Source organism: Prionailurus bengalensis, chromosome B3, assembly GCF_016509475.1.
Source record: "Prionailurus bengalensis isolate Pbe53 chromosome B3, Fcat_Pben_1.1_paternal_pri, whole genome shotgun sequence".
Lineage (NCBI taxonomy): Eukaryota > Metazoa > Chordata > Mammalia > Carnivora > Felidae > Prionailurus > Prionailurus bengalensis.
The window spans coordinates 119,925,000-119,947,194 of NC_057355.1; the positions used below are offsets into that span (position 1 = coordinate 119,925,000).

At 36.9% G+C, this 22,195-nt stretch overlaps 1 protein-coding gene across 2 annotated transcripts in view; it reads left to right on the plus strand.

The window, feature by feature from the left end:
* The window catches only part of LIN52 (lin-52 DREAM MuvB core complex component), a 111,566-nt gene that overhangs the window by 1,265 nt on the left and 88,106 nt on the right, over positions 1–22,195 (plus strand). The window contains exons 2-6 of one of the 2 annotated variants that reach the window (XM_043556609.1): positions 4,367–4,441; positions 6,214–6,251; positions 8,785–8,851; positions 10,558–10,641; positions 15,869–18,308. In XM_043556609.1, coding sequence (XP_043412544.1) covers positions 4,367–4,441; positions 6,214–6,251; positions 8,785–8,851; positions 10,558–10,641; positions 15,869–15,912 — 308 coding nt within the window. In that variant the 3' untranslated portion in view covers positions 15,913–18,308. Of the gene's footprint in view, positions 1–4,366; positions 4,442–6,213; positions 6,252–8,784; positions 8,852–10,557; positions 10,642–15,868; positions 18,309–22,195 lie in introns of those variants that run through there. The other variant, XM_043556608.1, reaches the window with a different exon arrangement.

Consider the following 22,195-nt stretch of genomic DNA (forward strand, 5'->3'; position numbering starts at 1 on the left):
TTGGATCCCAGAGTTTAGCACAGTGTCTGGCAAGCAGTAGACCTTCAATTAACATTTTATTTATTTATTTATTTAAAAAAATTTTTTTTCAACGTTTATTTATTTTTGGGACAGAGAGAGACAGAGCACGAACGGGGGAGGGGCAGAGAGAGAGGGAGACACAGAATCAGAAACAGGCTCCAGGCTCTGAGCCATCAGCCCAGAGCCTGACGCGGGGCTCGAACTCCCGGACCGGGAGATCGTGACCTGGCTGAAGTCGGACGCTCAACCGACTGTGCCACCCAGGCGCCCCTAACATTTTATTTTTAATCAATAATTTACTAGTCTTGGGTTTCAAGTTTAACTTAGTCTTAAGTTTTTTGAGCACAGGTGCATACTGTATAAGAAATTATGGGTGTTCAGAGTCAAAAAATATCCCTTCTGCCTGGATGCTCTCTTAAAATGTCTTTCTTGCCAGAAAAAACAAAAAAGGACATTTATAAAGTCAACTAAGGGAATGGGTAGTTATTGTTTAATAGGGTACAGAGTTTCAGTTTAGAATGGTGAGAATATTCTGGAGATGGATGGTAATGATGGTTACACAACAGTGTGAATGTTTTTAATGCCGCTGAACTGTACCCTTAAAAATGGTTAAAGTGGTACATTTTATTATGTGTATCTTACCAGAATTTTTAAAAAATCAGCCAAGTGATAGAAGTAGAAGTAATTGCTATTCAAATTTTTAGTTTATGGGGCGACTGGGTGGCTCAGTAGGTTAAGTGTCCGACTTTGCCGCAGGTCATGATCTCGTGGTTCACGAGTTTGAGCCCCACATCAGGCTCTTAACTGACAGCTCAGCACCTGGAACCTGCCTCAAATTCTGTGTCTCCCTCTTTCTCTGCCTCTCTCCCACTCATACTCTGTCTCTCCCCTGCTCACGCTCTGCCTCTCTCAAAAATAAATAAAAATCGGGGCGCCTGGGTGGCTCAGTCGGCTAAGCGTCCGACTTCACCCGGGTCACGATCTCGCGGTCTGTGAGTTCAAGCCCCGTGTCGGGCTCTGGGCTGATGGCTCAGAGCCTGGAGCCTGCTTCCGATTCTGTGTCTCCCTCTTTCCTTGCCCTTCCACCATTCGTGCTCTGTCTCTCTCTGTCTCAAAAATAAATAAACGTTAAAAAAAAAAATTAAAAAAAAATAAATAAAAATCATTAAAAAAAATTTTTTTTTAGTTTATTACTAAGTTGTTTTTATATTTATAAATTTGGAGATTTTAGAATTGTGTTGCTTGTATTTTGTTTTTTTCTTGTGTTCTCTATTTTTTTTTTTTTCCTTTTTTTGGCTAGGAAGAATATTGGAAACATTGTTTTCCCTTGATCTTCTAGCCATCTCCATAGTCACTCTATTTGCACACTTGATTTTTCAGTTTTCGTGCTTATCTTTTACAGAATTGCACTCTTCACCTAATCTTTTCCTTTTAATCTGACAAAATCAAGTTGAGCACTTTGAACTTAAATACAGCTTCTAAATAAGTATCTCATCCTAAAATATTCCACTGCCTAGCTTTCTCACTATTTTAAAAGTTTATTTATTTTGAGAGAGAGAGTGCATGTGTGAGAGAGTGGGGGAGGGGCAGAGAGGTTGAGAGAGAATCCCAAGCAGGCTCCACCCTGTCAGTGCAGAGCCCAATGTGGGGCTCGAACTCATAAACTGAGAACTCATGACCTGTGCCAGAGTTGGATGTTTAACCGACTGAGCCACCCAGGTGCCCCTAGCTTGTATCTTTAGTGTTTTACCTGTCTCTTTCTGTAAGATTTAATTTAAATCTAGGTCATTTACTCATTTGTCTTTTTAATGTTAAATTTGCTTAGCACTTCTTTAAAAAGGAGAACGTTGGAATTAATGAATGAGAGTAGCACTCACAGCAAATTCTGAGTTATGCCCCAGACCGTGGGATCATAAGACCACCCTTGTTTGTTACTGGATCCTATTCTCAGTAAGTTCACTTTTGTTGTGATTGAGCTTCCCATCAGTAACATTCCTTGGGAATTTGAAAATTGGTATTTTGTGTGTTACACACAGCTTTTCTTTGTTACCATTTTTGGATGCATAATTAAGACAATTTATTAGGGTCGAGTTCTTTACCAATTAGAATGCTGCTGGAAATTCCCGTAGAATATTTGTGTGTGTGTGTGGGGGGGGATCCAGTTTAGAGAAGAGCACATGTTTGTTGTTGTTTTTTTAATTAGGCTTCATGCCCAGCATCCAGCCCAACACAGGTCTTGAACTCACGACTCTGAGATCAAGACCTGAGCTGAGGGGCGTCTGGGTGGTTCAGTTGGTTAAGCGTCCAACTTCGGCTCAGGTCACGATCTCGTGGTCTGTGAGTTCGAGCCCTGCATCGGGCTCTGTGCTGACAGCTCAGAGTCTGGAACCTGCTTCAGATTCTGTGTTTCCTTCTCTCTCTGCCTGTCTCCCGTTTGCACTCTGTCTCCTCTCTCTCTCTCTCTCTCTCTCTCTCTCTCACAAAAATAAATAAACATTAAAAAAAAAAAAAAAAAGACCTGAGCTGAGATCAAGAGTCAGGCGCTTAACTGACTGAGCCACCCAGGCACCCCAAGGAAAGCACATGTTGAAATTTTATACATACGTACGTTTTCCAGGGAATGAATCCATAGCCCTTTTTCCCCCAGATTTCCAAAGATGTGACTCACCCAGAAAATGTTAAGAACCACTGTTTAGACCATTAAATGAACTAATTTATGCAACTGTCTATCATACTGAGCACACAATGGATACTCAACAAACGTTAATTGTTATTAATGTTGAGCATCTACTGTGTGCCAGGGCAAGAGTAGTGAAGGAATGGTACGTATCAAATGGTATGGAAGAATTAGGCAGGGGCTGGATCATGTATGATGTTTTTCTAGGGCATGGCAGATACAATATACATTCATGAACTTAGCTGGGAAGAAGTCCCTTAAGCCGAAGAGTGACACAAACTGATTGACATTTAAAAAAAAAAAGTCAGTTCTGGCTCCTTTGTGAAGAACAGATTTGGGTAGAGAGGGGAAGAGGTAAAAATCGAAGCAGGGAGAACTGTTGAGAGGCTTCTGAATAGTCTGGGAGAGAAGTGATGGTTCCTTGGCTAGTTAATTTGGTTTCATGGTGTATTTTGGAGAGGGAAACTACTGGACTTACTAATGGATTCTAATGGACGGGTGAAGGAAAGGGAGGCATGAAGGATAGATGACATCTGGATTTTGGTTTGAGAACTGGGGTTCATGGTGGTTCTATTTCTTGAGGTGGAGATGATTTTGAATGTATTAGACTTACGGTTTTCACACATGTAAATAGAGACAGATGTCAGGAGTTATTAGAGCTCTGGCAGAGGAGTTTGTTAAGTAGCCTCCTAGCTCTTCCTCTGAAGTTCTGGGTAACATTGGGACTGGAAATATAATTATGGAGTTATTGACATATAAATGATGGTAAAAACTGTGGGGCTAGATGAGATCTCCTTAGGAGACTTCAGGTAGAGAGTGAAGCCAGCCTAGGGTGGGACCTGTGTGGTGGAAAATGAGGAAGGAGTCAGTGAGGTAGGAGAAGAATCAACATCATAGAGGTTTTATAGAAGCTGGAAGTGGAGTTTTTCAAGGAGAGTGGTCAGTGTGTAAGTGCTGCAGAGAGGTCACATAATAGACAACAGAGAAGTGACTGCTGGATTTAACAACATAGGTAGTCATAGGTGATCTTGACCACAACACTTTCCATGTAGGCAGGAGCAGAAGCCTGATTGTCATGGGCTAAGGAGAGAATGTGAGGTAAAGGAAGTGGAAATAGCAGGATAGACAACTCAAGAACTTTTGAAATGAAGGAGGAAAAAGGAGGTAATGGGGTCATAGAAGAATTTTTTTCAAAGAAGGAGAAATTCTAGAACAGGCTTGCTTGCTGTTGAGGATGAGCCAGTAGAAAACATAGAAATTAATTGTGTAAGAAAGATTATTCAAGATGATATCTTTGACAAAGCAAGAAAAAAAATGGCATGCAGAGCTCTGCAGAGGAGTTTGTCTTTCTTGGGAGCAGGGACACTTAATTGCGGGAAAGTCTAAGAGTATGAGTGAAGATACAGATGGGTTTATTGTTACTTATTTTTCTTAACACCCCACTAAAATATTGCTCCCAGTTTATAGATCAGAAAAGTGAAGTTTGATGAAGGAGAATGGTTTATTTTTATAACATCATGGCCTGGTAGTGTCAGTAGTTCTAGAACTCGGATTTCTAGACTTCCAAGAGAGTGTCCCAGTTTGTTATGTTCTTTGAGTTTGAAGTGTTATAAAATGTGAATTAACATGTTTTGTGTCTTCTTGGCTCATGTGGGTGTTTTGTTCTAGGGACAGATCTGGAAGCATCTCTGCTAAGTTTTGAAAAACTTGACCGTGCCTCGCCAGACCTTTGGCCAGAACAATGTAAGTTTTTGGTTTCTTGATATCAGAAGTAATACAGGAGAATCAGTGCTACTTTGAGAGAGAGTTTTGAAGTTATCATTTAACTGTAATGGTTAAAAATTTGATTTTACTTCACAGGGAAGAGACTGAATTCTGTGGTCTGATGTTAAGAATAGCTTTTTGGTGGTTTAACTTTTTCAGGACACAGTGTGACTCAGGAGATGATAGACAGTCTTAAAAAAATTACATCTGAAATAAGTTCAGACAATTCAGGGATACATAAAGTATTTCTTCACTTCCTTCACGCACTCTTGTAAAATCACTATTAATAGTTTGGTACAAATCCTCTTGGCTTTTATAATGATTATATAGATAAACAAATACATATTTAAAAAAAATTTTTTTTTTTTTAACGTTTATTTATTTTTGGGACAGAGGGAGACAGAGCATGAACGGGGGAGGGTCAGAGAGAGGGAGACACAGAATCCGAAACCGGCTCCAGGCTCTGAGCTGCCAGCCCAGAGCCCGACGCGGGGCTCGAACTCACGGACCGCGAGATCATGACCTGAGCCGAAGTCGGTCGCCCAACCGACTGACCCACCCAGGCGTCCCAAATACATATTTTTAAAGTATACAGCAGGGTTTTTTGGGTTTTGGTTTTTGTTTTGTTTTGTTGTTTTTGCTATAATGATGTGTCACATGTACAGGTTGGGCTAATATAGCTTAACTTATCCCACCTAGTAATTTATTAATGCATCTTTCCATGTTAGTAGGTCTAGATCTACTTCATTCTCCTGAAGTATTTCGTTATGTAGATATACTGTAGTTTATATATTCCTACCCTATTTGGAAACTTTAGTCCACTGTTTGATATTACAAACAACTTAACATGTACCTCTAACATGTACCTTTGTACACAATGTAGAGGATGGCTGTGTGTGAGTGCCCATTTACCCAGATACTAGCCGTTATTGGACGTTACTGATATTTATTATCTTTAGTTCATGTTTCTTTATTAGTGAGGTTGAACAGTTATTTCATTTTATTTTACTGTATTTTATTTTATTTACTGTTTATTTTTGAGAGAGAGAGAGAGAGAGAGAGACAGAGTACAAGTGGGGAAGGGGCAGAGAGAGAGAGAGAAACACAGAATCTGAAGCAGGCTCCAGGCTCTGAACTGTCAGCACAGAGCTCGATGCAGAGCTCGAACCCACGAGACGTGAGATCATGACCTGAGCCAAAGTCAGATGCTTAACTGATTGAGCCACCCAGGCACCCCAACAATATTTTATTTTTAAATATCTGTTTTTATCATTTTGTTTTCTAATGTAATTCTTCTTGTGAGGCATTTAAGTAACAACTGGATTGATAGAACAGCATACGTAAAAAAGTAAATTTAAATTTTTTGGTAAGACATATTGTATCTCCCTGTCCTTCCAGCTAACTCCTGATCCTTCCAAGTTCAGTTGAGGCATTATTTTCTTTGAGAAACTTTTCTTCCCTCCCTTCAGTCAGATACAGATTTCTTTTTTTTCTTTTTCTCTCTTTTTTTTTTTCCTTTTCTTTCTTTTCTTTCCTCTCTCTCTCCCTTTTTTTTTTTTTTTTTTTTTTTTGTCTTCCCATATCACCTGGTATCTTTCTTGGAGCACTTAAAAAATAATTACCGATTTTCTCTCCTTTTCCAGACTGTAAGCTCCTTGAAGACAAGGCTGTTTTCTTCTTCTTATTTGGCTCCTCTATGTCTGGGGACACTAAAATATTTATTGAATAAATAATATGTTTTTTCTTTTCAGTACCAGGTGTTGCTGAATTCGCAGCTTCCTTTAAAAGTGTAAGTAATATTTTATTTACCTAATGACGTTTATATAGTGTTTTACTCCTTAGTAAAAGCTTAAATATCTCCTGTTTCTTTATTTTCAAGAAAAATGTCATAGGCTTAAAATCAGTTTGTAACTATAGCCCTGGAAATCTGTTTATATTATCATCATGTTGATAATAATGTCTTCCTCTGTCCAAATGCTCTATTTTGGCATTTTGACCTATGTCTATTAGCCACTTTTCTCAGCGTGAAAACTTTTAAGGCAAGGCAGTTGAAATATTTAATGTAACACTAATATTCTTTTTGACCAAACCATGATTTTGAAACTTTTCTCTTTTGTTTATGAGATGCATTATGATCTTAGCTTATACTTCCTTACAAGAATTTGAAATTTCTCAGTGGCTCATTAGAAGGCAAAGCAAAGCATCCATTAGAGCTACAACTTTCCTACTTTCAAGGCAGCAGGCCCTAAAACGTTCTGTTACCCTTTTTTGTATGTGTAGGGTACTGAAATGTTTTTGAAGTTAAATAAACAGTACGTTAGAATCTACCCCAAAAACCAAGAGCACACTTTACACACACTGTTAGCCAATTTGACAATAAACTGTGTTAAAAAGTAAATAAATAAAATGTATCCAGAGTTGAAAAAAAAAAACAACAAAAAAAAAACATTGTAATGTCAGTTGCTCTGTTCTCTTCACTGGACCCTTTCCCCACCTCTGATACTCTACATCAGTGCATCTGGAGTGTGTCCACATCATCTGTATTTTTTTGTTACATAGATGATTCTCATGTGCAACTAGGCTTGAAAACTGTTGCCAAAAGTTATTCCAAGAATGGGCTCTCTTTCATATTTTGCAAGTTTACTTTTCATAGTATACGCGAAGTGAGCATGTAAGTTTACTTTGCATAAATGAGAAGATAAAAGTTCTAAAGTTTTCTAAAATGTTACAGTAAAATGAAATTTGAAGTGATGATCATGATAGTCTTCTCACAAATTGAGGACTACTTCTTTAAAAAAATTTTTTTTAGTCTTTATTTTTGTGAGAGAGAAGAGCATGAGCAGAGGAGGGGCAGGGAGAGAAGGAGACACAGAATCTGAAGCAGGCTCTGAGCTGTCAGCACAGAGCCCGACGCGGGGCTCAAACTCAGGAACCACGAGTTCATGACCTGAGCCGAAGTCGGACGCTTAACCGACTGAGCTACCCAGGCGCCCCTCTTTAAAAAATTTTTACTTCAATTATAGTTGACATATAATATATTGGTTTCGGGAGTATAGCATAGTGAATCAACAATTATATATATTACACTATCATTGACTATATTCCTTATGCTGTACTTTTTGTTTCTGTGACTTATTTACTTTATAACTGAAAGTTTGTATCCCTTAATCCCCTTCACCTATTTTGCCCACTCCTCTCCCAACACAACCACCAGTTTGTTCTCTGTATTCATGAGTCTGTTTCTGTTTTTTGCTTATTCATTTATTTTTAAGTTTTATTTATTTTGTGAGAGAGAGAGAGCATGTGAGCACGAGTGGAGGAGGGGCAGAGGGAGAGAGAATTCCAAATAGGCTCGGTGCACTATCAGCGTAGAGCTGAACATGGGGCTCGATCTTATGACTGTGAGATCATGACCTGAGCCAAAATCAAGAGTTAGACGCTTAACCAACTGAGCTGCCCAAGCTCCCCTCATTTTTTTTTTTTTCTTTTAGATCCCACATATAAGTGAAATCATGTGGTATTTGTCTTTCTCTGCCTTATTTCACATAGCATAATACCCTCTAGGTCCATTCGTGTTGTTACGAATGGCAAGATTTCATTGCTTTATGGCCGAGTAATATTCCTGTGTGTCTGTGTGTGTGTGTGTATGTGTGTGTGTGTGAGAGAGACAGAGACATCTTTCTTTGAATCTTCTCCTGTGCCAGAGAATGTTACTTGCTGATTGTCTCGAGCAGTTCAGTTGGAGTCTTTTACCAGAACTGGATTTCAAGTAATTTCTTTCATTGCTTTACTAATCTCTTACGCATGAAACAGTAACAGTGGTCAGACCTTTCTTCTTCTTCTTCTTCTTCTTGTTCTTTTTGTTCTTCTTCTTCTTTATTTTGACAAAGAGATCGAGGTGGGGGGAGGCGCAGAGGGAGAGGGAGAGAGAATTCCAAGTAGTATCCACACTGTCAGCGCAGAGCATGACATGGGGCTTTTGGCTTAATCTCATGGACCATGACATCATGACCTGAACCCAAATCAAGAATCAGAGGCTTGACTGATGGAGCCACCCAGGTGTCCCCAGACCTTTCTTCTAAGATAATTTCTCTGAGACCAACTATAAAGATGAGCAGTATTATTTTGTAAAGTGACTCTTTGCAGGCCATATCTGAACCTAGAGAAATCTGAACTTTTGAAATTATAATTTGTCAGTATTTTTGAACAAAAGCCTGAAGGCTGAAGACTGTAGGACAATCTACTTTTCTTATAAGAAGGAAGATTACGATCTCTTTACATTTTGTATGCATCTGAGTGGATGTATTCTTACATTTTGACAGCCTATTACTAGTTCTCCACCCAAATGGATGGCTGAAATAGAACGTGATGACATTGACATGTTGAAAGGTAAGCAATGCTGGTGACTTCTAACTTTTAACCTGACGTTTATGCTCTTCCACAAACCACCTTTCCAATTTTTCTCTCACTATTCCCTTATGGGTATTCTCTGCTGCAGTCAGACAGCCTGCTTAACTAAGCTGATTCATGATTCTTCATGTCTGAATGCTTGTCCCTATCTTTTCATGTATAAATCCCTTCAACTCAGGACCAGTCATGATGATTTCTGCTGCTGCTAAATTCCTTTAATATTAACTTTATTTTGTATAATGCTACAGTCAACAAAAGCTCTCACATAAAAATTTCCCATTTAATTCTCATAAAGGTCCTGTGAGTTAGGTATGATGGTGTCTAAGGTTCAGAGGTTAACTTAACCAAGATTTATTAGAATTAAAATTTAAACCGATCTTTTAAGTCTAGTCCTTTACCACTCTAACACAAGTGCCTTATTTAGGATTTACTGCCATATATTGTTGTCAGTACTATTAATTGATAACCTCTTAGTGGGTTAAGACCTGTCTTTTAGTTCTTTCTATGCCATCAATTTCTTCCATAAAGAATACTAGAAGTAGTGAATATTGTTGTTTGATAAATGACTTGGAACTCAACCACAAAGTGGAAATTTAAATTAAAAAACATTAATTTTCCTTGATTTTGCTCTACTTTATTTAATTTTTATCATCCTTCTGGTGATAAGATTCATGATGGTTGTGAAGTAATAGACTGAAATTAAGGTAAAAATCTGGCTTTCTTGAGCTATTCAAGAGCCGAACAGATCACGAAAGTCTACTTATGCCAGATATGGATAATGAGTGTGGCATGATAAGTGGGAGAAAATAACACCTTTATTTGATTTCAGAAGTAATTCATTGTTCTGCATGAAATGCTTAAGTGCAGATCCCCTCCTCCAACCATGGAAAAATTAAGTCTCAAGGGCATCTCGGGTTCATTGTTGTAATGTTCCAAACAGACATTTATATAATGTCCCATCAGTATGAATTTCCTAAGGAAACTTTACATTTTTAGTAAGGGATTATAGCATCATGTTCCATTCCAATTGATCTGTATCTAAACATAAAAGGAATTGTGTGCTATTTAAATGAAAATCTGGTAAACTAAGTTTTTATTTTAAGTATGCTGTCTTTTTATCTAGTATACTTAAAAAAATTTATAGGATTTTGGTTTGAAGGTAGTTTGGATTAATGTTTAGTCTCTGTTTACTAACTTAGGGAAATGGGGAACAGTAACTGTTTTGTTGCTATTTTATTATTATTTGGAATAATGGGGACTTATAAATGATAGTGGAGACAGTGCCATTTTGTAAGACAAAGATCTGTCTGAGACTTTCTCAGTGTTGTGTCAGATCACAAGGTTTCATATTTTAATGGTGTGTTTATTTTGTGTGATGGGTAAAATGAAAGTTATAAAAGGATCTTTAGAATAAAACATAATTTGCTATGTTTTTATGCTATTTTCTCATTAAATGGGTAAGTTCATCTGAAGCATTTTGCAACAGTAGGAAAAATTCACTGATTTCTGTGTGTGTATGTGTGTGTGTGTATAGAGAGAATGATTGGATGAGAAGAGATCCGTTTTCTATTTATTAGATAAGAATTAAGCTTGAAAAGTTTTATAAGAAAGATTCCTAATCTGAATGGATTGTCACTAGAGAACAGTAGAAAGAAATGATATTGAAATAAATTACTCTGTTTCAGAACTGGGGAGCCTCACCACAGCTAATTTGATGGAGAAGGTACGGGGCCTGCAGAACTTGGCCTATCAGCTGGGGCTAGATGAGTGTGAGTACCCATACGATCACATTTATTCAGGGTTGCAGGTTGTACATTTCATGATGAGTTCTAGCTGTAACTCAGAAAGTATCTTTATTAGGCATTCTGAAGGTAAGGAGTCACTATAATCTAGTGTGCCTTTTGTGGTATAATACACTGGAACAATTATGGCATTTACTCAGTAACAAGTTATTTTTCTCTATACAATAAAAGTATATTGGAAACCCTTTGAGTTTGAAGCGATAGAATGTCAAATCAAACTAGCTTAAGCAAAAGAGGGACTTTATTCGTGCAAATCAAAATTTCAGGAGTAGAAATAGCTTTGAGGGTATCTAGATCTTTGACTTTTAATGATGTCATTGGGATGTATTCTTGTTCTTGGCTTTTGTTTTGCAGCTCAAGGCTCTTGCATTAGCCTTATTCTTTGAACTAGCAGTGGGGAAGGTGGCCAAAAGGAGCTCCAGTTTATATGTTTTTAAATCTTGTAATCCCAAAATAAAGAACATCTTTTATGAACATTCCAAAAGAAAGATCCTGGGGAGGACTCAGACTATACCATCTTGACTTAGACCTATTTTAGAACCACTCCTTTGGCCAGTTAGCATGGAACATTCTGATGGGCCAGGCTTGAGTCCTGGATACAGACACAGTTTAGAGGGATTAGTCTGACTCAGATCACATGGAATTGGAGGAAAGATTGGTTCCCCAAAGGAAAGCCCATATAGATTATATCTCTTTCCATACTGTATTCGTTATAAAACTGGGAAAGGAATTGTAGAATTTCTCACTTTTTAAGTGAAAGAGAAACTCAACATAATACTATGGTTAGAATTTCCTGAGACCTTCCTGAATCCACAGTTGTAAGAGGCTACAGTAGCTTATAATTTTCTTCAAACATGCAAGTTTTGCACTGATTGGAACAATCCCAAAAACAGTTTCATAAATTGTTTTTCTTATTTATAGAGCATATAGAGAATTTGTTCCCATTGTTGTTTTAAATTAGTGCCAAATTCAATATGTCACTTTAAAATTTAATTTAAAACTTCTGATTGATTGATTGGTTGATCGATTGATTTACAGCGAGTGGGGGGAGGCGTAGAGAGAGAGGAGAGAGAGAATCCCAAGCAGGCTCCATGTGGTCAGTACAAAGCCCAACACAGGGCTCTATCTCATGAACTGTGAGCTCATGAGCCAAAATCAAGAGTTGTTCAACCAACTGAGCCACCCAGGCACCTATGAAACTTAATTTTTGACTAATTGTCATCACTTCCTTAGGTCTCTTTATCTTTTCAATATTTCCATCACTGTCATTAGCAGTTGCTTTCTTTTCCCAAGAAAACATTTTAACCACTTCATGAATCAAGGAGCAGGAAACAACAAACTGTTTTGAAATATGGTTGCTAGTTGGTCTACTAGGTTTACTCATTTTTATCTAACTTTCCTCTGTGTTAACTGGTCATTTATGTCTCATGATTAAAATTTACGTCTTGGCAAAATTACTACTTAGCACGTGTATCATGGACTTCCAGGGTTTATAATGAAAAGGCAAATGTGTGATTATTAAATTCATGAATGCAAGGTTGTTATCATATAGAAGTTGATTCTTTTACTAGCTCTGGATAGTAAATGCTATAATAATCGTAATAATCCTTTACCTCGGGGCACTGGGTGGGTCAGTCGGTTAAGCATCCAACTCTTGGTTTTGGCTCAGATCCTGATCTTGGGATTTCATGAGTTTGAGCCCCACATTGGGCTCTGTGCTGACTGTGCAGAGCCTGCTTGGGATTCTCTCTCTCCTTTTTTCTCTGCCCTTCCTCCACTCAACAATGTCTCTTTCTCTCACTCGCTTGCTCTCTCTCTCAAAAATAAATAAACTTAAAAAAAAAAGATTCTGTCTCCCTCTGCCCTTCTCCCTAGCTCATGTTCTGTCTCTTAAAAAAAAAAAAAGATAATCCTTTATCTCTCTGTCAGTTTTTTATTTTTATTTTTAAAAAATTTTTTAAATGTTTTTAGTTAGTTAGTTAGTTATTTATTTTTTATGAAATTTATTGACAAATTGGTTTCCATACAACACCCAGTGCTCATCCCAAAAGGTGCCCTCCTCAATACCCATCACCCACCCTCTCCTCCCTCCCACCCCCCATCAACCCTCAGTTTGTTCTCAGTTTTTAACAGTCTCTTATGCTTTGGCTCTCTCCCATTCTAACCTCTTTTTTTTTTTTTTCCTTCCCCTCCCCCATGGGTTCCTGGTAAGTTTCTCAGGATCCACATAAGAGTGAAACCATATGGTATCTGTCTTTCTCTGTATGGTTTATTTCATTTAGCATCACACTCTCCAGTTCCATCCACGTTGCTACAAAAGGCCATATTTCATTTTTTTCTCATTGCCACGTAATATTCCATTGTGTATATAAACCACAATTTCTTTATCCATTCATCAGTTGATGGACATTTAGGCTCTTTCCATACTTTGGCTATTGTTGAGAGTGCTGCTATGAACATTGGGGTACAAGTGGCCCTATGCATCAGTGCTCCTGTATCCCTTGGATAAATTCCTAGCAGTGCTATTGCTGGGTCATAGGGTAGGTCTATTTTTAATTTTCTGAGGAACCTCCACACTGCTTTCCAGAGCGGCTGCACCAATTTGCATTCCCACCAACAGTGCAAGAGGGTTCCCGTTTCTCCACATCCTCTCCAGCATCTATAGTCTCCTGATTTGTTCATTTTGGCCACTCTGACTGGTGTGAGGTGATACCTGAGTGTGGTTTTGATTTGTATTTCCCTGATAAGGAGCGACGCTGAACATCTTTTCATGTGCCTGTTGCCATCCAGATGTCTTCTTTAGAGAAGTGTCTATTCATGTTTTCTGCCCATTTCTTCACTGGGTTATTTGTTTTTCGGGTGTGGAGTTTGGTGAGCTCTTTATAGATTTTGGATACTAGCCCTTTGTCCGATATGTCATTTGCGAATATCTTTTCCCATTCCGTTGGTTGCCTTTTAGTTTTGTTGGTTGTTTCCTTTGCTGTGCAGAAGCTTTTTATCTTCATAAGGTCCCAGTAATTCACTTTTGCTTTTAATTCCCTTGCCTTTGGGGATGTGTCGAGTAAGAGATTGCTACAGCTGAGGTCAGAGAGGTCTTTTCCTGCTTTCTCCTCTAAGGTTTTGATGGTTTCTTGTCTCACATTTAGGTCCTTTATCCATTTTGAGTTTATTTTTGTGAATGGTGTGAGAAAGTGGTCTAGTTTCAACCTTCTGCGTGTTGCTGTCCAGTTCTCCCAGCACCATTTGTTAAAGAGGCTGTCTTTTTTCCATTGTATGTTCTTTCGTGCTTTGTCAAAGATGAGTTGGCCATACGTTTGTGGGTCTAGTTCTGGGGTTTCTATTCTATTCCATTGGTCTATGTGTCTGTTTTTGTGCCAATACTCTGTCAGTTTTTTAGATGAAGTTTTATGCTTATTATATTAAGAAGACACTATATTGCCAAATGTATTTATCAACATTACTATCTCTAGTTAGTTGTAGTTGAAATTGCTTTATTTCTTCTAATTAGTTTTTCTGCTTTCCTACTGAGAAAGATAATAAAGTATTTTTCCCCATTTTTGAAAAATGTTTTTTATTTATTTTGAGAGAGAGAGATTACACGTACATGAGCAACAGAGGTAGGGCAGAGAGAGGGAGAGAGAATCCCAAGCAGGCTCTGCACCTTTAGTGCAGAGCCTGATGTGGGGCTCCATCCCATGAACCCCAAGATCATGACTTGAGCCGAAATCAAAAGTAGTTGGATGCTTAACTGACTGAGCCACAAAGTAGAAAAAATAGAATAATGGTCTCATGTTCCCAAGACCTAATTTCAATAGTCCATACAGAGCCAATCTGTTTCACCTATATAATTTCCCATAATTATTTTAAAGCAAATCTTAAGCAGCCTATTACCTCATCACCCAATAGCTTCATATATAATTCCAAAAAACAAGGTCTGTCTCCCTCTTCCCTAAACTTTTAAAATATAACCACCATTCCATTACTGTGCCTAAAAATTTTTAACAAACTGTTGTCAAATAGCTAATTGGGTTTCGGATTTCCCTTGTTGACTTACATTGTCTTTATCAATTGGTGGTTTACTTGAATCAGGCCCTGAATAAGGTTCATGCACTGTATTTAATTGATATGTCCCTTAAGTCTCTCTTAATCTGTCATAGTTCCACTTCCCTTTTATTTTCCCTTACCATTTATTAAAACTAGTTATTTGTTCTGTAGAATTTTCTACATTCTGGATTTTGTTGTTTACATTCCTATGGTAGTGTTTAATATGTTCATTTATCCCTTTTTTATTCCCTGGTAGTTAGATATAGAAGCCTGCACAGATACAGCTTGAACTTTTAATTGTTATTTTGGCAAGAGTATTTCATAAATGGTATTGTATACATCCATCAGAAGGTACATCATGTCTGCCTATCTCTCTTTGTGATGTTAAAATTAATTAGTTGATAAAGGCATTATTAGCCTGATCTATTATTCATTGTAAAATTCTCTGTCAGCCTTACAGCAGAGTTTCAGTAGCCTTTGGTAACTGCCTCGTTACCCTGTTTTATTATAGGTTGCCAAATGGTGGTTGTCTAATTCTGTCATTTTTTTGTTACTAGCTGGATACCTTCTATAAAGGACTTTATCAACTATTTACTATTACCTTGAAAGCTATTTATACAGAATGAATTATTCTTTCGCTATTTCCGTTTTTGGAACAGAGTTCCCTAAATATCAGTAAGGATTATTTTAATGGCTTTCCACAGAATGAGAAATTTGGTGTGGTTTGTTTTAGTTTTTGATCCACATAGTTAAAAACATTATTACTATTAAGTGTTTGTATTTCTCAAACTTAAGACTCTGGAGGTAGAGATTTGCAGTCACCTAACATAGCCACCTTAAGCACTAAACCAAAATTCTGAAACAAATGCTCATTTCTGCTATATGAGTCCCATGAGCACAGCTGAAATTTTTCAGAATTTTTTTCTGGTTCAAAATTCAGCCTTATTTCAGTTTCTGTATCAGTGCTTTGCAACTTATTGTCATTTTCCCTGATCACAACAAATTAACTGACATACAGAAAATAGTTTTAAAATTTAGAATTGGAAAGATTTATATTGGTATGTATTGGACTTCTTGGGTATAGTCAATCTTTGTTTTATCATATATGGTGTATTTGCATAAAAACAAGATCTTTTTTTTGTCCTTACAGATTATTCATCTACTCTAAGGGTTGACATTTACTTGACACCCTAATCTGGTGTTTCGATGTCTCAATCCTCTTTCCTGCATTAATTGAGAGGATGACATGGATGAAAAATAAGCAGTAGGAACTGATGAATCCCCAAGGACCAGTGATCCTGTTTTCATGCAAATATCTGCACTGATAAAGATGATGGAAAGAAAAAAAATGCAAAAAATATTTGTCCTCAAAACATGATTGTTTGTCACTTCCCTAGGGCATTGTTAAATGTTAGTATAGAAATAATGTGTACCTTCTAGGGTTGATAGTAACTAGATTGTGTCTTTTGGAAGATGAACCATGCCCTTTGATTCGTTATGTGATTATGTCTCAGATAACCCTTTTGGTATGGAGATTTGGGAGTGTAGTAATTTTTTGTGTAGGCATTTATAGCTTGTCATGATAGAAGTCCCTTGGCTTCATTTGAGCAGTGAATTTATATGAAATTCTCATGGAATATATAGAAATATGAAAAATTGTAAACTACCTTACCATATAAAGAATTTATTTCTCTTCTTTCTGAGTTCAGTATCCCTCTTATTTTGCTGGTACTATTGCAGTCACCTAACCAGTCTCCCTACCTCTTAACCACTGCATTCCAGGCCATCTTGTTTACTCTTAATCAGATTAATTTTTCTAACGTATCACTTGTTTCTTTTGACTTTTGCTATTAGTCATTAGTAGTCCTTTACTGACCATGTGGTCAAATTCATACTCTAGAACGGCATTCAAAATCCTTTTCACTCTGGTCCTAGCTTAATGTCTAGTTTGCTTACTTACTTTTTCTCTACCAAAACACCATACACTGTTCCTGTTTGAAATAGTCGCTCTTCCTGAAACACTTGCCCTTCTTAATTCTATCCATGCTATTCCTTTTTCTCAGAAAACTCCCCTGACCTATTTCTAATGTTAGAACTTTTATTCGTCCTTCACTATTTAGACCCAAATTTACCCCTTTCATTAGTCGTTCATTCTCATTCCTGATCTGAAAAGGATCAGGCCTCTCATTCCTGGCCTCCTAAATTGCTCTTAAAACAGTTCATTTGTTTCATTCATATAGTACTTCTACCACTTTGGGAGATTTTTTGTACATGTTTTATCCCTTAGATTGATTATAACTCTTTTAGGTAAGAGTCATAATTTGAGCTGTCTTTCTAGAGTACCTGGCATATAGTAAACGTGCATGTATTTGCACAGTAAAGAATTTGCATAGTAAGTATGCAAATAAATATGATTGAGTGAATGATAACTGCTGATGACTTCAAGTGAAAAGATGGAATTTCTCTAATGAAATCCATTGACTTAAAAGTGAAAAGGTGGAAGTCTCTGGAAATTGTTTTTTCTGGATAGTTGGAATTTTAGTGATAAGAAGTATTGTTTAAAGGTCTTGTAATGTCTGGAATTTTTCCTCTAATGGCTGGATGATCACATGTAGTAAAAATAAGATGAAGCTTATTGGTGATGATTTGGTTTTATCTTCTACTTGGACTTTAGTCCATCACTATTATTATCTGGACATGATCCTGATTTAGTCTTTTCAACAGTCCTTTGCTTGGACTGTTGGAACTAAGACCAGTGGAACTAGGGGCGCCTGGCTGGTTCGGTAGAGCATGCAACTCTTGATCTTGGGGTTGTAAATTTGAGCCCCATATTGGGTACAGAGATTACTTAAAAATAAGATCTTAAAACAACAACAACAACAACAACAACAAACCAGTGGAACTATTGTGAATCCTATTGAACACTGGTTCTCAACACATGTTACCTTTTAAAAAATTTTTGTCTCTTGTCTCTGAAGGCTAGAATCCTTTTAGTAGTCCATGCAGATGAGCTAATTAATGGCTATATTCAAAATATTTTTAAATAGAATGTGAAAGTGGGAAAGCAAAGGATCATGCCATTTAAAACAATGCTAAAGCTTGGGACTCTGATGCATTTGTTCTTTTTTTTTCTTTTTTACATAACAGCTTTGTTGAGATGTAATTCACATTATACAATTCACTTATTTGTATTGTACAGTTCAGTGGTTTTTAATATATTTAGAGTTGTGCAACTATCACCACATTTTATCTCCAGAAAGAAACCCTGTACCCGTTAGCAGTCATTCCTCATTTACCCCCTAGGCCCACAGGTCTAGGCCACCACTAATCTACTTTCTGTCTATGAATTTACCTATTTTGGATATTTCATGTAAATGGAATCATACAAATGTGGTCTTTGTGAATCATTTTCAGTGTTTATGTTATAGCATGGATCAGTACTTAATTTCTTTTCATGGTCAAATAATATTCCATTCATAGATATATTTATCCACCGGTTATCCACATTTTACTTATCCCCTACTTGATGGACATTGGATTTCTTCTATTTGACTAGTATGAATAATGCTGCTATAAACATTTACTTACAAGTTTTTGTGTGGATTTGCCTTTTTGTTCTCTTGGGCTTATAACTAGAAGTAGAATTTCTGAGTCACATGATAACTCTACATCTGACGTTTTGAGGAATTGTCAGACTGTTTTCCATACTGGCTGCACCATTTTACATTTCTACCAGCAGTGTATGAGGGTTCCAATTTCTCTATACGCTTTCCAGTACTTGTTTTTGTCTTCAAAAAATTATTATTCATCCTAATGAATGTGAAGTACTATCTTATTGTTTAGACTCATTGTTATTACATTTGACTAATAACTAATGATATTGAGCATGTTTTCATGTACTTATTGACCAGCTGTATATTTTTTTTTGGAGAACTGTTTATTTAAAACCTTTACCTATTTTTGTTTGTTTTTATTTAAGTTTATTTATTTATTTTGAGAGAGACAGACAGCGTGAGATGAACTGTGAGATCATGGCCAGAGCTGAAACCAAGAGTCGGACGCTTAACTGACTGAACCATCCAGGCTCCCCTAGATCCTTTACCCATTTTTAAATTGGATATATTTATTATTGAGTTGTGAGAGGGTTTTTTTTTTTTTTTAATGTTTATTTATCTTGAGAGAGAGAGAGAGTAGACAGTGAGCAGAGGAGGAAGGGCAGAGAAAGAGGGAGACAGAATTCCAAGTAGGCTCCACACTGTCAGCACAGAGCCTGATGCAGGGCTCAAACTCACAAACTGTGGGATCATGACTTGAGCCAATATCAGGAGTTGGATGCTTAGCCAACTGAGATACCCAGGCACCCCGATATTCTTTGTATAGTCTGAAAACAGGTCACTTATCATATATATGATTTGCAGAAGTTCTGTCTCATTTTGTGTGTTGTCTTTTTACTTTCTTGATGATGTCCTTTGAAGCACAAAATTTTCAAATTTTGTTTAAGTCTGGTTTATCTATTTTTGTTGTTGTCGCTTGTATTTTGGTTTCATACCTAAGAAACCATTGCCTAATCCAGTGTTGTGAAGATTTATGCCTGTGTTTTCTTCTAAGAGTTTTATAGTTTTAACTCTTACATTTAGGTCTTTGATCCATTTTAGGTTAATTTTTTAGTATATGGTGTGAGGTAGGGATCCAAATTCATTGTTTTGCATGTGGATATATCCAGTTGTTTCAAACACCATTTGTTGAAAAGACTTTTCTTTTCCTATTGATTGTCTTGGCATTTTTGTCAAAAATCAGTTGGCCATAAATGTGAGGGTTTATTTCTAGACTCTTTGTTCTGCTTCCTTGATCTTATGTCTGTCCTTATGCCACTACCCCATTGATTTGATTACTGTAGTTTTGTAGTAAGTTTTGAAATTGGGATGTGTGAGTTTTCCAACTTTGTTCTTTTTCAAGATTGTTTCGGATACTCTGGGTCTCTTGAATTTCTATAGGAATTTTAACTTGTTGCAAAGAAGTCAGCTGGGATTTTGAGAGAGTGCATTGAATCTGTAGATTAGTTTGGGGAGTATTCCCATCTTAATAATATTAAGATGATAGCTGAATGTACTGTGTCTTTCTATTTACTTAGGTCTTTAATTTCTTTCAATAATATTTTGTAGTTTTTGAAATACAAGTTTTACATTTTGTTAATTCTTAAATATTTTATTTTTTGATGTTACAAATGTTATTGTTTTCCCTTTTTTTTAGTTTATTTATTTAGTAATTTCTATACCCCAATGTGGGGCTTGAACTCATGACCCCAAGGTTAAGAGTTGTGTGCTCCTCCGACTGAGCCAGCCAGGTGCCCCAATGTTATTGTCTTCTTAATTTCATTTTAATTTTCATTTGCTCATTAGTGCTTTATTTTTTTTTCCAAGTTTTCATTTAAATTCCAATAAACATACAGTGTAGTATTAGTTTCAGGTGTAGAATTTAGTAATTCATTACGTAAATACAACACCTGGTGCTTATCACAAGTGCTCTTCTTTATACCCATCACCTGTGTAACCCATTCCTGCCCCGCCCCCTCCCCTCCGGCAACCCTCAGTTCTCTATAGTTAAGAGTGTTTCTTGGCTTGCCCCTCTCTTTTTTAACCCATGTTAATTTGTTTTGTTTCTAAAGCTCATTTGGTACTTTAGAGAAATACAGTTGACCTTTGAATAATGGGGCTTGGGTGTCAAACCTCTGTGCATTTGAATATCTCTGTATAACTTTGACTTCCCCAAAACTTAACTACTATTAGCCTACTGTTGACCAGAAGCCTTACTGATGAGATAAAATCAATTAACTCATATTTTTATGCTATATGTCTTATATACTGTATTCTACAATAAGGTAAGCTAGAGAAAAGAAAATATTAAGAAAATCATAAGGAGGAGAACAAAGGTACAAAGGTAGTACCAAAGAAAAACTTCTGCCTCCAAGCCATCCTGTGGTATAGTAGACTTCTCTATCCTCGAGGCATATTATTTTTGAAAAAAAATGGCCATTTATATCTAGAAACTGTTTCCCATCTAGATAAAATTCTAAAGAACAGTTAGCTCTGTTCTTTACATTTTTTATTTTAATCTGAAGGAAGAGAAGGAGAGCAAAACTGGCTCTTACAGTCTGGGTATTCTTTGTGGCCTGACAGAGATAGTTGTCTGGCTTACTTTGTAAGGCCTGTTCAGTCTCCCTCTATAATAGAAGTTAAATTAACTGCATGCAGTTGATTGATTGAGGAGGAAAATTGTCTCGCCTTTAACCTCTAGATGGCAGCATGAGTCTTACTGTACTACCAGCTTTAACTCTACTCCCATTTCTTGAGCTGGGTTTCTGATTTAGGTAAAAAATTCTTGTGACTTTACCAGACTATTTGCGTAACTTTTGTTGATGCCTTGCTTGATTTTTTTAGCTTTTTGTTTTTCCTTTTCATCTCCCTATTTTTTGAATCCCTTTTTAAAGCAACATATTTCTGATGCTCAGAGTCCTTTAGATTCTCCATCGTCAGAAAGAATATTTTGTTTTTGATTAAGGAGATTGGTAGAAAAAAATTCTAAAAATGTGGTAGTTTAATTCAGTAGCTTTTGTATCTGGACATAATTCCCTCAGAATAGGCTCAGTTGTCTCATCTCAGCTTCTCTTGTTCTATCCTTTGAACTTGCAGGTTGCTGTGTGATATTAGACAATGTCTTACTAAGTTAAGGTGGGAATATTGGCTAAAATTGAGGAAATGAACTTGGACTCTTTAGTTGTTTTTCAAGAAGAATTTAATTGTTTTAAGAAAACTTTCAAATATTTAGCCATTTTGAGTGATAAGATAATCTCAAAAGAATGGAGTATTCGGCAACTCTTTGAGTGCCAACTTCGTGCAAGGCTCTGTAGGGGATGTGAAGTTAAATAAGACATAATTACTGCCCTTGTACAGATTAAAATCTAGTAGGAAAAGGAGATAAGACAATTAAGTAAATGATTGTTAATAGAAGGTAGAGGAGATAAGCTCCGTTAAGAGTACAAAGACCTATGGGCTGGGGGAGAAGAGGGCAATTATATTAGATTGTTACAGGAATGACAGATATATTTCATTTTGTATGTTAACATGGATTGGTTAGTAAGGATTGTCTAGGGCCATAGAATTGAGGATTTCGAGAAGGAGCCTGGAGTCAGAGAGACAACTTAGTGTTGTCTGCTGTGGACAAGGGGAAGGGGTGTAGTAGTATTTGCTGTTTCTGGAGCATTGAAAATAGACCTTAAAGAACACATAGGAGCTTTTTAGGTGGGAGTGAGAAGGGGCCATATTCCAGGTGGAGTGAATATTCAGAGCGAAACAGTTTGAGAAGCAGCTGTGCTCAGGGGATGGTGGGAGTGATCTAATCTGGTTTTTTTTTTTTTTTTAACGTTTATTTATTTTTGAGACAGAGAGAGACAGAGCATGGACGGGGGAGGGTCAGAGAG